At 38.0% G+C, this 18,718-nt stretch overlaps 1 protein-coding gene across 3 annotated transcripts in view; it reads right to left on the bottom strand.

Moving 5' to 3' along the window:
* ZFR (zinc finger RNA binding protein) overlaps positions 1-18,718 on the bottom strand; it is an 81,874-nt gene that overhangs the window by 35,685 nt on the left and 27,471 nt on the right. For all 3 annotated transcript variants that reach the window (XR_006273346.1, XM_043488535.1, XM_043488536.1), the window contains 4 exons: positions 15,497-15,715; positions 6,657-6,904; positions 3,536-3,727; positions 2,719-3,010 (listed from right to left, as the gene is read on the bottom strand). Coding sequence is in view for 2 of the 3 variants with exons in the window: in XM_043488535.1 (XP_043344470.1) it covers positions 2,719-3,010; positions 3,536-3,727; positions 6,657-6,904; positions 15,497-15,715 (951 nt within the window). In the remaining variant the exon portion in view is untranslated. The remainder of the gene's footprint in view (positions 1-2,718; positions 3,011-3,535; positions 3,728-6,656; positions 6,905-15,496; positions 15,716-18,718) is intronic.

Raw genomic sequence — 18,718 nt, 5'->3', positions numbered from 1 at the left:
TGTGGCTGTCTTTGAGGTGCCAACAATTTAGGGTCATGTATGGATGTGAGAGTTGGACTATAAAGAAAGCTGAGTGCCGAAGAATTGATGCTTTTGAACTGTGGTGTTGGAGAAGACTCTTGAGAGTCCCTTGGACTGCAAGGAGATCCAACCAGTCCATCCTAAAGGAGGTGAGTCCTGGGTGTTCATTGGAAGGACTGATGTTGAAGCTGAAACTCCAATACTTTGGTCACCTGATGCGAAGAGCTGACTCGTCTGAAAAGACCCTGATGCTGGGAAAGACTGAGGGCAAGAGGAGAAGGGGATGACAGAGGATGAGATGGTTGGATGGCATCACCTACTCAACGGACATGGGTTTGGCTGGACTCCGGAAGTTGGTGATGGACAGGGAGGCCTGGTGTGCTGCAGTTCATGGGGTTACAAAGAGTCAGACACGACTGAGTGACTGAACTGACTGACACATTATTATAGTACAATGTGTTAACAGAGTATTTTGGGAATGTAAAGGAAAAGGAGCCACTACCCTTTAACCTGATCCAGTTAGGAATAGCTTCAGCAAGTATGACACCAGGGCTGGGCTTAAGAGTGCTAGGTATGAACTGGTCAGGCAGAAAAAAAGAGAATTAAGTCTAAACAGAAAGAACAGTATGCACAAGCAAAACACAAAAACATGGAGTTAAAAAGACTATGGTAACAGAACTGAAAGAGACACATGTACCTCAACATTCACCGCAACACTGTTAACAATAGCTAGAACATGGAAGCAACCTAGATGTCCATTGGCAGACGAATGGATAAGAAAGCTGTGGTATATATACACAATGGAGTATTACTCAGCAATGAAAAAGAACACATTTGAATCCGTTCTAATGAGGTGAATGAAACTGGAGTCTATTATGCAGAGTGAAGTATGTCAGAAAGAAAAACACCAATACAGCATATTAACGCATATATATGGAATTTAGAAAGATGGTAATGATGACCCTATATGCGAGACAGCAAAAGAGACACAGATATAAAGAACAGACTTTTGGACTCTGTGGGAGAAGGCGAGGGTGGGATGATTTGCGAGAATAGCATTGAAACAAGTATAATTACCATATGCGAAATAGATCATCAGTCCAAGTTTGATGCATGAAACAGGGCACTCAAAGGTGGTACACTGGGACAACCCTGAGGGAAGGGATGGGATGGGGAGGGAGGTGGGAGGGGTTGTTCAGGATGGGGGACACATGTACACCCATGGCTGACTCATGTCAATGTATGGCAAAAACCACCACAATATTGTAAAGTAATTAGCCTCCAATTAAAATAAACAAATAATAATAAAAAAAAAGACCATGGTAAATTCAAAAAAAGACTTGGTAATTCAACAGGACTTATCACTGAGGTACAGGGCTTCCCTGGTGGCTCAGATGGTAAAAAATCTGCCTGCAATGCAGGAGGCCTGGGTCCGATCCCTGGGTTGGGAAGATCCACTGGAGGAGGGAATGGCAACCTACTTCAGTATTCTTGCCTGGAGAATACCATGGACAGAGGAGCCTGGCAGGCTACAGTCCATGAGGTCACAAAGAATCCGACAGGACTAAGTGACTAAGCACAGCACAGCACTAAGGTAGAGGTAATGATATCTGAGGTAGAGGTTAATTTGTGAAAGGACTTGGATGACATAATTAAGGAATACAGACATTTTTCTTATATGCAAGGGGAAGGCCACAGAAAATTTTTAAACAGGAAATTAACACAGTTTGATACATATTTTTTTACAAAATGACTTTGACAAAAGTGTTGCAGAAACTGGATGCAATAAGAGACAAAGCTCTGAGGAAGAAGCTTTGAAGGCCTAAAAAACAGCAGAGGCTATGAAGAGAAAAAGACACTTTTTGGAGAATATTGTAGTGACAGAAACAAAAGGATTAGAAACAACTGGAAGAGGCAGCAAGTAAGAAAAAATGTCAGTGGACTTTTTCATGTGAAAAAGCAGCAGCTTTATGAGATTACTTCACAGTACTCTTGTGATGAGATAAAATGTTAGACACTAACAGGCATCAACAGAACCATACAGACAATGACCAGGAAATATCTAAAATATGGTTCTAGAACTCAGGTGGGCATTCTGAATTTGCCCAAATGATTTTGAAGTTACTACATACACAGTGGAACAGATAAGACCACTCATGAATACTAAGTGAGTGAGATGAGAGTCAGAATCAGAATCTTAGCAATACTACCAGCTAATGAACATGAGAGCCAGAGAACCAATAAAGATATCTGAGGAAGGAGTCAGTGGACCCAAAATCGAGAGACAGAAACATAATTAAGGTTTAAGGTATAGCAGTCAACTGTTTCAAATGTTAGAGAGGTCAACAGGGTGAAACAGAAAACTGGCCATTCAATGTGGCAAGTAGGTTTTTGGTGATTTCAGAAAAGGGTAGAGTTGAAATACTATAATAAGAGACTGAGGACTGGATAGGAAATAGAGAAAGTAAGAATTAGGTCAGCAGCCTGAGGAACAGTAAAATAAATACATATATATTTTTAAGTCTATGGCTGAAGAAAATGGAACTGAAAAAACTTTAAGAAAAAAAAATACAGATATGTGATTAAATAAGGTCCCAGAAAAGACGACAACTGCATAAGTAGAAGAGCTAGTACTGGAGTAGAGGAGAAATACCACTTTAACAGAGTTAGAAGGAACAGAGAATCTTCAGTACTTGCCAACAAAGTTTATTTTGGGTGTAGATGTTTTCTTGGCAGCCATATTTGCAGGCACTGATGATACTTTAGTGTTGGCTGTGCTATTAAGAGACGAGTTTCCTGTAGTTGTAAGACCTTTCACTGAAGAAGTTGCAATTGATGAAGTATTCACAGTACAATTGCTTGCTGCAATGCTTGAAGGAGAGGCAGTTGGCTTTGAAGCAGACACAGCTGTTGAAGAAGTAGCTTGGCTAACAACGTTTGGTTCTGTTGAAGGAATGGGTTTACCAAGTTTTGTGTGTAATTTAACCACCTACAAAATAAAAGCGTATTTATCTGTCAGAAAACTCAGAGAATGTAGATTTTTTTTTTAAAAGTTTGCCTAAAAGACCCTAAAAAATGAAAATCTTAACCATATTTTTCTTTGTTGTATTTCTTTCTCTTATACATTTTAAAATAAAAACTCATTACTTTCAAAACAATCTGTGTGAAACAGATTCAGAAACATATTCCATCTACCACTCAGCGAAGGAAATGACTTGGCCACATGCATACCAACCTACACTTAAGCATAACAGAAGGTAGAAAACAACTACATGATTCAATTTCAGTTGGTGGGAAAAAAATGACTGAGTTCAATTTTAAGAAGAAGGGTCACCACTCTTTCCTTCCTTAAGCAATGACTATTTGATGTCGCCTTTATATATACATTAGGCATGTAATACCCTCAAAAATTTTCAAATTTTGAAGACTTCTTTACTTTACCCCCAACCCCCACCAAAAATGGAAAAGAAAAGAGAGTTAAGACATAAGGGTGTGTGGGAAAAAAAACACCTACTTTCTGATGCTTAGCACCACGAATGTGGGCAGCATATGCATCTGCTCCTGTACAAGACACATCGCAGAGCTCACAACGTAGCTGATTTTGAGTCCCACGAGTAGAGCTGTTGCTGCTGCTGGTATTCTGTGAGGCTTTCAATGCAGCTTCTTTTTTTTTATGTTTCTGCCCTTCTAAATGTTCTTTATAAGTCTGTCTCAAACAAAAAGAATAATTTTGCTTCACTACTTTTCTATCTACATTATTTGCAATTATTCATTCCAATCTCTAATACTCATTAAAATATCAGCACTACACCATTTTAAAAGCAACTGAACAGGAGCATGTGGCTTCCCTACATACACGATGCATTTGTGGTTCTCTGTGCCTTTTTACCAAGAACACTCTTACCAAACACTTTAATTAACAAAGGACTTTCATACATAGCCAAAATATCAATATAAGGTAACTGCTCTCAGTTTGAAAGAATTTCTGTCTTTTAGTGCTTATGTATAATGTTGGGTAGAGACTAATAAGAGTGATCATTCCAAAAGAAATTATTTAATTATAGGATTATGAAGAGAAAAAATATATCTGCCACATGAGAAGAAAAAAAATGTTACTATATGGTAACAAGACTCTTTATAAAACAGGTATGATTACTTGTAAAACTGGTTTAGAAGTCAGTTGCATCTGAGAAAACTCAAGAATGCATTTTCACAATCTGTGTTAGAATCCATTCCACCCTGAACAAAAGTCTATTTAAAGTATTTAACTGCCAGAATTGTATCCCTTTTGATACTAGCCATCAAAATAGTGCAAGTATATATTAAAAATTGTCTTCAATGTCAATGACCGAGGAAGGCAGTTTTATTAAAATGCGAGGAGGTCAATAATGAGCTTGAGTGGGGCCACCACTCAAGCTCATTATTATTATTTCCTATATTATTTAAAAAATTTTTAAACACACATATGATGAGCGTAAAATTGCATAGATAGCACAGAATCTCAGAGCTGAATGGGACTTTAGAGGTTACCTACAATGACTTTCTAAGTTTGAAACAAGAAAATCCTCAAAATGAAATCTTATGCACAAGTAAAGAAAGTTACTGTTTTTCAAACAGAAGAGGAAGCCCTAAGACCTAGCCATCTGATTCTCTTCTCACCATCTGCAGCAGCCTAAAGTGGCTCCGTGAAGCAGCGGGAACCTCAATTATTTAGGGACAAGTCCCTACCACAGAAGTGAGGAAACAAAAGCCCAGACAATCGACTTAAAGTCTCCAATTTGCCCAAGGCCACAAGTTAAGTCGCAGAAACAGGATTGGAACAACGGCCCCTCATACTGGAACCAATTTAGTCTCCTTTCTTATATCTACACTAGACTCTATCTAACTCACCATCTCATTCATACGGTATTTTTCTCCATAGGTTCATTAAGCCCTTACGGCACTGCCTCTGACTTAACAGAGGTACTCTTGGCCTGTTCTTGCGTAACCATCCAGCTCCCCCAAATCAATGGTCAGCCTTGCATATATATACTGATTCTAAATGCTATTAACTTATCACCCTAGAGCTATGTGCTATCCTTTTATATGCTACCACATAGTCAAGTCTCTTAACATTTGTAATTGCCGCCACATCATCATTCCCCTTGAACAGTCATTACTGAGTAGGATACCCTCCTCAAATACTAAAGCCAACATTCTTGTTCCCTTTCTTGTTTAGTCCTGGGTTGCTGCAAACATTCCCCATGTCTCCTCTCCCCTGAGCATGTTATCACAATGAAACTGTTTTCTAACAAACTTAAAATAGGGAAAAAAAGGTATTATCTTAACAGCCACATATATTAAACTAGTCTCTAATTTGGTGTAACTCAGAGAATGCTGACAACTGAAAATAACTCCCAAATTCTATACTGAAAAGCAGACAGAACTGATCTAGTAAATTTAAAAGAATGTACACAGGTTAGGAAAGGGTGAGAGATGATGTAACTGAAAGAAACAACTAAAAACTCGAAATCTGATCTTTTCAAATACTATGCCTTTTGTCTGTCAAACTGCTTACCAAATTTTTATATAAACACTGTTGCTGCTGCTGCTAAGTCACTTCAGTTGTGTCTGACTCTATGCGACCCCGTAGACGGCAGCCCACCAGGCTCCCCCATCCCTGGGATTCTCCAGGCAAGAACGCTGGAGTGGGTTGCCATTTCCTTCTCCAATATAAACACTAGACACTCTTAAAGAAAGTATTAACAAATAAAGTTGGGAAGGGAGTTGAACTCACTAGATTTTATAAACAGATCCTTCCTTAAATCACTTATTTCATGTTTAGCAACAGCAAGAAAATAACAAAAAACAGAATAAAGGAATAAAGGTTCTGCATGCTTCTTTGGTTGATATTCTTGAAAAAGACACTTTCCTACAGCTTTCTTATTCCCAAAGTCCCTACAGCCTCATGGAGGAAATAAGTATATAGAAACAAGTAACATTCTACAAAGCATATACGAAAGTCAGTCTCATGAAAAACATTATCCTAACATTATAGATTATTAAAATAGCTTAAGGATTTTTAATATTAGAGAAAGGCAACTTCTGCTATTTATATCTGACAAAGTCTTCTCATCTCATCATGTCAGAGTATAAAACTATTTCTTTTTTAAATATATATATTTTTAAACTATTTCTATGGTCACCCTTTTTCGACTACAAAATTCTACTTATACACTCAACATGGACCTTGAAGAACTAAGAAAATCAATATCCAATTGTCTTAAGGTCAAGAATTTTGCATAAAGGCCTTAAAAAGTAAGTCATAAATGCCAAAAAAGAAATGACAATTCAATCTTACTCCCAAATCTGAATATAAAACTTTTAAGCTAAATTAAAAGTTTTATTTAAAGAGCAAAGTATCCTTCCTAAAGAAAAGCTCAATTTGTCCACTTTTTATTAACATTCATAATTATTTTTACTGTATTTTTCTTAGAATTCTTGTATGTCAATACAAAAGCCTTTAAAAAATGGCCATTTGATGAAATATGTACGTGTTAACTAAAAGCTAGCAGGAGAGAAAAATGTAAACTAATCATACTTAACTATCAAGGACAACCACTGAAGATTCATGATGAAGCATACATTATACATACCTGTGGTCCAGCACAGCTGATCTTACAGACATCACAATAGTGAATCTGGGGTGGTTTGGGAGGCTGTTTTGGTTTCAGTTGTTTATTTTGGAATGGTGCTTTTTTAGTAAAGGTGGTCCCTGTCCAGGCAGCTGTTGCAGCCGCTGCTGCCGCCGCCGCCGCCGCCTGCTTCTGTTGCTGCTGCTGCTGTTGGTAGTAGGAGGATGCAGCTGAATACACTGCTGCTTCATAACCTGAATAAGATGTACCTTACAAATAAAATCAAACAAAGATTATGTTACATACCTGTAAAAGGCCAAGAAAAGTGATGGGAATTTAAACCCAATAAATTCTGCTTAAAAAGATAGGTTTACATGTGCATATTTATGAATAAATTGTATCTCACAAAACCTAAGAAAAATGTTACTTATCCTTCTTTTAATGTAAGTCAACCAACTGAGTATTTACATAATACATGACAGGTGTTAGGATAAGCTTTGGTCATTGCTTTCAAGAAGGCTTATAGTACTGCTGGAAGGCTGTGATAGACTGGTCTGATAAACTTACGTGGTTATGAAACTGTTATATAGTATTTTCCCCAAGCAGAATTCCTCTGAATACAGTTAAGAAAGTGCTGGGTTTGAGGGAAAGTCTGAACTAGAATACAGAAAGGAAAAAAAAGAAAGTCATGAAAATAAGACTATACGTGCTTGGTGGTTTAGGGGATAAAAGATATGAAAGGGGAAATTACACAAAGATGACACCAAGATTTTGAATCCCAGTGACTGACTGAAGGGGCTCTACAATCAATAAAAGTAAAGAGCTGATAGAAGCTGGTTTGGAGAGATAAGGTAACTAAAGCTTGGCAAAAGTCTGTAATATGGAGTTGGAGTTCTGATGAGCATCAGGACAACAGAAGGCAAGATATGAAATAAAGAACCAAAGACACTGGTTCTCACCTTCCAAAAGGTGAAAAAGCACTGAATTTTCTGGTTAAATGTATCAATTCTATCCTTCCATTGTTCAAAGTCTTTGATGAATAAGCACATTAAGCTAGCTACAGATATAACATATACAAGCTGTTTATGTGCAGTGATTTACTGATTTAAAAAGTTGCTGATTTTATTTATAACCCTATGTTAAAACTGGGAAACTTCCTGTTTCCTAAACCAAGATCCCTGGAAATCTGTTGGACTCCCTAATCCTCATCCTTTCCCCTGAAGAGGAAATGAGTGGGTCAAAAGTTAAGGCTCAAGAGAGATTCCTAGCTGCTATGACAGAACAGAAGAACTACCTAAGGAAAACTGAACTTTTTGGTATCTCAAATGCAAACTGCTATACTGAGGAGTAAAGATTTAAGACCCACTCACTTTAATATATTTTACACAGGGAAGAGAACATGAACTGGAAAGGTGAAGGTTAAGATGCATGGGAAATCAGAATCATAAGACTCTGAAATTTTTATTAATAGAAAATTTCCAAATGGCTAGTTGTGTGCAGGAACTGTTAACATGCCACTTAAACTGCAGCTTCATGAATTATGTATCAAGGAAATAAAAAGGAGAATAAGATCAGCAGCATCCTACAATGCTGGATGATCAGAACTACTAGGCTCTGGGTTTTTTTCTAGCCATGCTACATGGCTTGCAGGATCTTAGTTCCCTGACTGGGGACTGAACCTGGGCCTATAGCATTAAGCGGTCAAGTACTAATCACTGGACCATCAGGGAATTCCCTACTTTTTTTGAAAATTGAGAATCCATACTACAAGAGGCAGTGTTCCAGATACAGTGATATCTCAGAACAGAACTATAAGGTAGGTATTGCAGGTATTACTATACATACTTTACAGATGAGAAAACTGAGGCTGTGTCTCAGATCATAAACTCCTTATTGCCAAATTCAGGCTTAAATTGAAGAAAGTGGGGGAAACTAGACCATTCACTAATGTCATTAGACCATTTAGGTACGACCTAAATCAAATCACTTATGACTATACAGCGGAAGTGAGAAATAGATTTAAGGGACTAGATCTGATAGACAGAGTGCCTGATGAACTATGGACGGAGGTTCATGACATTGTACAGGAGACAGGAATCAAGACCATCCCCGAGAAAAAGAAATGCAAAATAAGCAAAATGGCTGTCTGAGGCCTTACAAATAGCTGTGAAAAGAAGAGAAGCGAAAAGCAAAGGAGAAAAGGAAAGATATACTCATTTGAATGCAGAGTTCCAAAGAATAGCAAGGAGAGATAAGTAAGGCTTCCTCAGTTATCCGTGCAAAGAAATAGAGGAAAACAATACAATGGGAAAGACTAGAGATCTCTTCAAGAAAATCAGAGATATCAAGGGAACATTTCATGCAAAGCTGGGCTCAATAAAGGACAGAAATGGTGTGGACCTAAAAGAAGCAGAAGATATTAAGAAGAGGTGGCAAGAATACACAGAAGAACTATATAAAAAATATCTTTATGACCCAGATAATCACGATGGTGTGATCACTCACCTAGAGCCAGACATCCTGGAATGTGAAGCCAAGTGGGCCTTAGGAAGCATCACTATGAACAAAGCTAGTGGAGGTGATGGAAATCCAGTTGAGCTATTTCAAATCCTAAAAGATGCTGTGAAAGTGCTGCATTTTATATGTCAGCAAATTTGGAAAACTCAGCAGTGGCCACAGGACTGGAAAAGGTCAGTTTTCATTCCAATCCCAAAGAAAGGCAATGCCAAAGCATGCTCAAACTACCGCACAACTGCATTCATTTCACACCCTAGTAAAGTAATGCTCAAAATTCTCCAAGCCAGACTTCAGCAATACGTGAACCGTGAACTTCCAGATGTTCAAGCTGGATTTAGAAAAGGCAGAGGAACCAGAGATCAAATTGCCAACATCTGCTGGATCATCGAAAAAGCAAAAGAGTTTCAGAAAAACATCTATTTTTGCTTTATTGACTATGCCAAAGCCTTTGACTGTGTGGATCACAATAAACTGTGGAAAATTCTTCAAGAGATGGGAATACCAGACCACCTGACCTGCCTCTTGAGAAACTTGTATGCAGGTCAGGAAGCAACAGTTAGAACTGGACATGGAACAACAGACTGGTTCCAAAAAGGAAAAGGAGCATGTCAAGAATGTATATTGTCACCCTGTTTATTTAACTTATATGCAGAGTACATCATGAGAAATGCTGGGCTGGAGGAAGCACAAGCTGGAATCAAGATTGCTGGGAGAAATATCAATAACCTCAGATACATAGATGACACCACCCTTATGGCAGAAAGCAAAGAAGAACTAAAGAGCCTCATGATGAAAGTGAAAGAGGAGAGTGAATATGTTGGCTTAAAGCTCAACATTCAGAAAACTAAGATCATGGCATCCGGTCTCATCACTTCACGGCAAATGGATGGGGCAACAGTGGAAACAGTGGCTGACTTTATTTTTTGGGGCTCCAAAATCACTGCAGATGGTGACTGCAGCCATGAAATTAAAAGATGATTACTCTTTGGAAGGAAAGTTATGATCAACCTAGACAGCATATTAAAAAAGCAGAGACATTACTTTGCCAACAAAGGTCCATCTAGTCAAGGCTATGGTTTTTCCAGTGGTCACGTATGGATGTGAGAGTTGGACTATAAAGAAAGCTGAGTGCCGAAGAATTGATGCTTTTGAACTGTGGTGTTGGAGAAGACTCTTGAGAGTCCCTTGGACTGCAAGGAGATCCAACCAGTCCATCCTAAAGGAGATCAGTCCTGGTGTTCATTGGAAGGACTGATGTTGAAGCTGAAACTCCAATACTTTGGCCACCTCATGCAAAAAGCTGACTCATTTGAAAAGACCCTGATGCTGGGAAAGATTGAGGGCAGGAGGAGAAGGGGACGACAGAGGATGGGATGGTTGGATGGCATCACCAACTCAATGGACATGGGTTTGGTAGACTCTGGCAGTTGGTGATGGACAGGGAGGCCTGGCATGCTGCAGTTCATGCGGTCGCAAAGAGTCGGACACAACTAAGCGACTGAACTAACCAGCTTTTTAAGGTCCTTTGTGTTATTTAAACAACAAAAATCACTAAGCATAATATTTACGAAATAACCTCCTTCATTTGCATACATGTAGTCTAAAACTAATAAAAGGTAAGCTTAATTATAGCTTACTATTCAGCATTTTTTAAAAAATCAAAGCATAAACTGAAAGGTATGCTGAAGGTTCTGGAACTCTGCTAAGGGATCTCCTTTAAATTTCCTATAACTACTAGCAAACACACATACATTTCTCGTAAAGCATTATGGGAAAATAAATCTAATGCTATGTCTCTAAATTAAGTAAAAGCTCATTTGAAAAGCTAAAACTATTTCACATAAAAAGCACATTATAAATACTTATCAAATAAGAAGTTGCATAATTAGAACAGTTAGAATATAAGTTTTAAAGGTACAGTATCAGAAACAAAGACTATCACCTCAGCAGTACATACATTATACCACAAGTCATCATTTAGTAGGTACCAACACTGTAGAATTCATTTTCAGTAAGAGATAAAAAGAATAGCTGACCTAAGCTGTAGCTGATATAAAGCTGCAGACACAGAACTCAGAAGCCCTAATAATGATCTCTTTGGATGGTAATTTCACAGTGTGTATCATATGTTCTTTAAAATGTGTATACTCTTTGATGTAACAGTTACAAATCTAGGAATTTATCTGAGGAAAACAATTGGCAAACACACAGATCTGTACATAAAATGATTATTTTACCAGTGCTGTTTCAAGCTTTTCCTTAATATGGAACTAAATGTCCCCAACAGAAACTTTAAAATGTAGCACATGCATACAATAAAACAGTATTAGTCATTAAAAACTATGTTTTTCTAAGCGTAGATCTTGGTTTCTAAATACTAATGCCATACAAGTAACCAAGGTTCCTTTGTGAAATGGCTGATTGTGAGTCTATGGCAGGAAAGGCTCAAAGTTTATTGTTGTTTTGCATTTTATTTATTCCTTAATACTCTGTCTTGTTCTGCCTAGGTTATAAGGTTATAAGGGCCATTTCAGTTCTTACCTCTTGATGTTTTGTTATAGAGCTTGAGTGTGGGAAGCCTGTGAATTTCTAAAGTATTTTTAAAAATTTCTCAGAGATTTTTATCTCCTACCCTATGTCAAGTGCTATGCTGGATATTAGGGATGCAATGGTGAATCAGGCAGAGTAACATCTTACTGTGCCAGAAAAGAAAGAAATGCTCAAAGACTAATGATGCCAAGTTCAAAAGACTCAGAACTGGTTTGAAAAGGATCCTTTACTATCCAAATTTGGGACACTGTGTGCCTTAAAAAGAAAAATGAAAGCAATGGATTACACTAAACTGAATAAAAAAGAAGCCTACAGTAACATCAAAAAAGAAAGGGTGACGGAACTCCTCTTCAGGGAAGAATTCCTAAGAATCCAACTCATTTCACACTGATTCTTAGTAAAAGGATTTTTCATTCACCAATGGAGAATTTGATTCAGTTACTGATTTTCAAAGGATCTAACACCTTAGAAAGATAGCTGGGCTAACAGGCCCATAGATAACTTGGTTCATTACAAAATGGAAAAAGGTATCTTTAAAAAGGAAAGATCTGGTAGTCACCACTTCAATCAGTAATTATACCTGACACCATTAATAAGGAATAAACTGACATTATTTATTACATGGCTGGCTTCCCTGATAGCTCAGCTGGTTAAGAATCCACCTGCAATGCAGGAAACCCCGGTTTGATTCCTGGGTTGGGAAGTTCTGCTGGAGAAGGGATAGGGTATCCACTCCAGTACTCCTGGGCTTCCCTTGTGGCTCAGCTATTAAAGAATCTGCCTGCAGTGTGGGAGACCTGGGTTCGATCCCTGGGTTGGGAAGAGCCCCTGGAGAAGGGAAAGGCTACCTACTCCAGTATTCTGGCTTGGAGAATTCCATGGACTATATAGTCCATGGGATTGCAAGTGGTCGGACACGAATGACCAATTTTCACTTTATTACATGTACCTGATGTGCTGAAATGAAATGCTGACATAGGTAGTTCTACTGACTAAAAAACTGCCAGAATCTAAACATAAAGAAATCAGATAAATCCAGACTGTGGGATATTCTACGAGACAACTTGTCTCAATTCTTCAAAAACATCAAGGCTGCGATCTTCCTTGTGGTCCTATGGTTAAGAATACACCTTCCAATGCAGGGGACACAGTTCGATCCCTGTTCCTGGAACTAAGATTCCACATGCCACAGGGCCTGCACACAACTACTGAGCCTGCAGTCTCTGGAGCCCGTGCTTGTACTGAGCCTGAGCCTGTACTCTCTGGAGTCTGTGGCAAGCAGAGAGAGACCTGCTTGCCACAACGAAGGCCCGGTGTGCTGCAACTAAAACCTGACGCAACCAAACAGTAAATAAATAATATAAATGTTAAAAAAAAAAAAATCAAGGTCATGAGAGATAATATAAAAATAAAAGTTATTCTGTGGTGGTGGTGGTTTAGTAGTTAAGTCATGCCCAATTCTTGTGATCCTGTGGACTGCAGCACCCCCCGGCTCCTCTGTCCACGAGATTTCCTAGACATGCATACTGGAGTAGGAATCTTTACTTCTCCAGGGAATCTTCCAACTCAGGGATTGAACCTAAGTCTCTTGCACTGCAAACATCTCTTGCATTGCAGGTGGATTCTTTACTGTTAAGCCACCAGGGAGGCCCCAGGGGTTATTCTACATCAAAGGAAAATGAAACTAATAACCAAATATAATCTATAATCCTTGACTGGACCCTGAATTTAAGACAAAGCACAAATATATCAACTATGGAGAAAGTCCAGCCATAGACATTTGTGGACAACTGAAGAAAATTTATTAGATAATATCCACGTCCAATTTCTTATCTGCATTTTGTTATATAAAAGAATGCTCCTATTCTTAGGAAATACATGTGGAAGAATTCCAGGCAAGGTACCATGTCATCGGCAACTTAGCAAACAAGGAAACATTGCTAAACCGTTTGAAAATGTGTTTAAACAGGAGAGTTAAGCAAACGTAACAAAATAATATTTGGTGAATCTACCTAAATGTTGTATGGGCATTTGTTGCCTGCTTTTTTCACTTTTCTGCAGAAGGAAAATTTTCTAAAACTGGGGAAAAAACATGAACCAGGGAATAGTGGATCTCTATACTTAGAGCATTCACACAAGGAAAGCAGTTTACACTGTAGTACATATAAGACAAAATTCACTTTTTATTAAGAAACCATGATGTTTATATATGCATAATTGCATGGAAGAAGTATAGAAAGACATGCACTAAAAAGTTAATGGTAATTAGTGTCTAGGGATAGATGCCTAGTAATTTAATTTTTCCTCCTTTTTAAATCAACAGGTTCGAGTTTTAAAAATGATATATTACTTACATACTAAAGCAGTAAACAGAAATAATTATCTTCATGCTGTGTACGGTATATTCAAGCAACTGAGAGAGACAAAGGCTGAGAGAGGCAGAAAGATAAAGGGAAGAATAGATGCAAGAGAAAAACAAGGAATAGGAAAGGATACTATCACATTCCTTATTTATTAAAGCTGATGTGGGTTTTCTTCCTTAAGTGTCCAAATAGGTTTCACTGAAATAACTCCATTTACAGTTATAACTAGTTAACCAGAGAAAGGCAGAAAAGTTGTATCTGTGCCATCATGAGTAACAAATCAAACAATAATAATATCTCCTTATATCAGTTCATCTCCACACGGCTGTCTTAATTAACTCACAAATCTGTCCATTGCTCCCTTTCTCGAGCTCTCTTTGGCATCCTGTCTGCCCACAAGGTAAAGACAAGACACCACAGCAGACCATACAAGGCTTTCCACACTGACATTTCCAGCCTCAATTTCCTGTTATCCTGTGTATTCTGTATTTCAGCCACAATGAACTCTTGATCCCAATCATAACATGCCTGACTAATTTGTATCCCTAACACCATGCACAGCATTTGACACAGAGTAAGAGATTTAAAAAAATCTTTGAGAAATAAAAAAAGTTAAAAAATTCAGTGGCTACTTCTAACACCTCAACTACCAAAAAACATCAAGAGATGAAAAATGAAATTACCTATGCCACCTTAAATCTTCCATGGAACAAGACAGCATACTAAGGAATAAGTAAAATGCAAAACCAACAACAAACTATACATTAGTACAACGCTAAGTGTCTTCAAAAAAGTTACGTGTGACTTTAAGCATTCCAATACTACAAGGTACCTCAGTGGAAAAATAGGAAGAACAGTGGGCACAGCAAGGTTTTAGTGATTATTCTTGGCCAGGAAAAATATATGATTACTAGGGAAAATAAATCTACTCTGTTTTTCCAAGAGATGTGTTATATAACCATCATCTATGGATGTTTATAAAGGCCCCCAATATTTTCAAGATTACTTATTCCTGATAGTAAATATGAAGATATAACTCCTTGTGAGCTGAAAATACAATGTAAATAATCTGTCACTGGTACTTCCTGAAGCTAACCTTGAACTTTCAAATTCATTTGGAAAAGTCAGATAGGGAATGACCCTGTAGAATACTAGATGTTATTTTCTCTAACTGCAATGCTGGGACCAAGGTTTTAAAAGCCCAGAGGGCATTTTTACATTCTAAAATTTCCTGGCATTAAAAAAAAAAAAAAAGCATACATCTTAAGAGTACGGTTCATTTGTCACACTATGTACAAATATTTGTATTAACACCTATCAATTAATTCAATTATTGCTGTACTGGGAGTAAGACCATCCCACAGAAAACCAAGATAGTTTCTCAGTGAGTCTAATTCGCTTACTCATTTAAACACACTTTATCAGTCTTACCAGAATAAGTAACTGCCGTGGTACTATAAGTAGCACTCTGGGTATAGGATGGCACCACAGTAGCTGCAGCTGCTACTGGCTGTACGGTGGAGGATACAGGATAAATGGAGAAAGTGGTGGTAGCTGGACTTGGTGTGGCTGGTTTTATGGCTGTCACTTGTCGAGTTTGCTGGGCTTGTGTATACTGAGTTGCACCTTGGCTATAACCTGCTTTAGGGGCTAAATTGGAAAAGAGACATAAGAAAATCAGAAAGGTGAACCAGCATAGTTACTGTACCAATATCCTAGAAAAAACAAACATAGAACATCATCAACTGGAAATTTTATGCTAGCAATTTCTCCTTGATAAAAGGAGTAAAATTCTTATTACCAACTTCATAAAATACAACATCTATATAAATTACTATTCTTGCCCAGATGCTTTCTACATATTTCTGAAATGATATTTTGTCAAGATTTGCCACTAATTGAAATACCAACACTACTTAAACCATGTCATTAACAAAGGTTTAAGGAAAGAATGTGTGTGTGTGTATTTGGGCTAGCCAGTATACTTGAGATTTATGCTTAATACTGGGAACAAAACAGAGAGTGACTCAAAGTGTAATTTAAGTTACAGTAAAATTTTCAATGCTTGATTATATGGAACTTGTTCATACACCATTTAAAAGAATTTTACTGATTTGTCCACAGTGAACTTCAAGCTAATTACAATCCACAAGGAGCTACTTATTTAATTCTTCAAATGTCAATAGCTCGAGTGCAGCTGTTCTTAAACGGCTATCATTAATGTCTCGCCTGAACCTTCTGCTATCTTTGAACACATTAAAACCAATGTATACCGGGGGTGCAGTGTTAAAGAACCTGCCTGCTGATGCAGGAGACTCAAGTTTGATCCCTGGGTAGGGAATATCCCCTGGAGTAGGAAATGGCAACCCACTCCAGTATTCTTGCCTGGAAAATTACATGGACAGAGGAACCTGGTGGGTGGGCTACAGTCCATGGGGTCACAAAGAGTTGGACATGACTGAGCGCGCACACACACACTTGAATACCTTAAGAATCTTATGAGACTTATCATCACTAAATTAATAATTAATCCCTTATTAAGGATCACTAAAGCATACAAATATAATTTTCTGAGAAAGGCCCAAATATTAGGGACCAAACTCATTTATGCTTAAGTAAAAGTACCTTAAACAAACAGTACTTAACAGTTTATAAAACTTTTTCTACACATAGTAGGAAATCTGATCCACATGACATACAGATGAGTACATTTTACAAGAAAACCCTGATGTCCAAGAGCTAAATAATTTACAAAAGTCACATGGTCATGTCAGATTTTAGACTATACCATGGTATTCTGACTCAAGATTAATTCAGTACTCTTCAGCATAATCCATCAAACCTTGGTAAATTAATCAGGAAGTTTATTAAAGCTCATTGTACCCACAAATCATTAGAAAGGAGACTATAAGGAAAGCCAGGGTCATTGTAATTCAAAATACTTTTAACCCACTTTCTAAGGGACTCAATAAAATCACTCTTAGATCTAAAAGTATCCTAGAAAGAGCTGAGTCAACTACCCCGTTCACAAATAAGAGAAGAGATGAAATGAGGTAAAAAATCACTTGCCCATGATACTGGTAACACCAGGGCTAGAAACCAATTCTACTCTTTTCTAATTCAAGGCTCTATCCACACTCTCATGGTCCTTCAAAAATAAAGAAGTCGCCTACTTTTCAGGCTGTATATTGCCACTGTTTATTTAACTTATATGCAGAGTATGTCATGTGAGATGATGGGCTGCATGAAGCTGGAATCAAGATTGCCGGGAGAAAAATCAATAAACTCAGATAGGCAGATGACACCACCCTTATGGCAGAAAGCGAAGAACTAAACAGCCTCTTGATGAAAGTGAAAAGAGAGAGTGAAAAAGCTGGCTTAAAACTCAACATTAAAAAAACTAAGATCATGGCATCCAGTCCCATCATTTAATGGCAAATAGATAGGGAAACAATGGAAACAGTGACCGACTTTATTTTCTTGGGCTCCAAAATCACTGCAGATGGTTGACTGCAGCCATGAAATTAAAAGATGCTTGCTCCTTGGAAGAAAAGCTATGACCAACATAGACAGTATATTAAAAAACAGAGTCATTACTTTGCTGGCAAAGGTCCGTCTAGTCAAAGCTATGGTTTTTCTAGTCGTCTTGTATGGATGTGAGAGTTGAACTATAAAGAAAATTGAGTGCCAAAGAATTGATGCTTTTGAACTGTGGTGTTGGAGAAGTCTCTTGAGAGTCCTTGGGTTGCAAGGAGATCAAACCAGTCAATACTAAAGGAAATCAGTCCTGAATATTCATTGGAAGGACTGATGCTGAAGCTCCAATACTCTGGCCACCTGATGTGAAGAACTGACTCCTTGGAAAAGACCCTGATGTTGGGAAAGATTGAAGGCGGGAGGAGAAGGGGACGACAGAGGATGAGATGCTTGGATGTCATCACTGACTCAATGGACATGAGTTTGAGCAGGATCTGGGAGTTGGTGATGGACAGGGAGGCATGGCGTGCCGCAGTCCACGGGGTCATAAAGAGTTGCACACAACTGAGCGACTGAACTGACTGACTTTTCAGAACTCAGAGAGCTTTGGTCTTAAAGGTGCTCAGTTAAATTTCTATGAGAAAAATCCATCTTTTAAAGACTACAGATATGTAGGCTTCTTTGCAAACAAAACAGTTCCTGCATTCAAACCGTTAATATATATTGTACTATCAGTGGCTGATAACAAAACCAACTGTCATTACAGATCAGAGAAAGATGAATTAAAAATATGGGTCCACAAAATGGAAACCACCATCAGGGCCTCCACTAATTACAAAGGAAGGTATGTCTGAGCATTCTTGGGCAAAGAGCAGGCGGCCAGAAGTTATTGCCACAAGTTCTTTCGTACAGCTTATTTCAGCAGAAAAAAAACTGTAAGCTGAAGACCAGACATGAAATACACTTCCAAGAGAGAGGACAACATTGTGAACTGCCTCCAGGGCCTTCTCTCTTTGGGACTCAAAGGCATTTTTATACAGAAAGAGGACATGGCTAGAACCTGCCTCTCAAGGTAATATAACACAACAAGTTTAGATGGTTCAAAAGCCTATCTTCATTAAATAACACCTTGAATAATATGTTTCAACAGTGTACAATGAAAGGGTGGTATGTTAG

This window comes from Cervus canadensis, chromosome 16 (genome assembly GCF_019320065.1).
Source record: "Cervus canadensis isolate Bull #8, Minnesota chromosome 16, ASM1932006v1, whole genome shotgun sequence".
Taxonomy (NCBI): Eukaryota; Metazoa; Chordata; class Mammalia; order Artiodactyla; family Cervidae; genus Cervus; species Cervus canadensis.
This window is presented reverse-complemented; position numbering and strand designations above follow the sequence as displayed.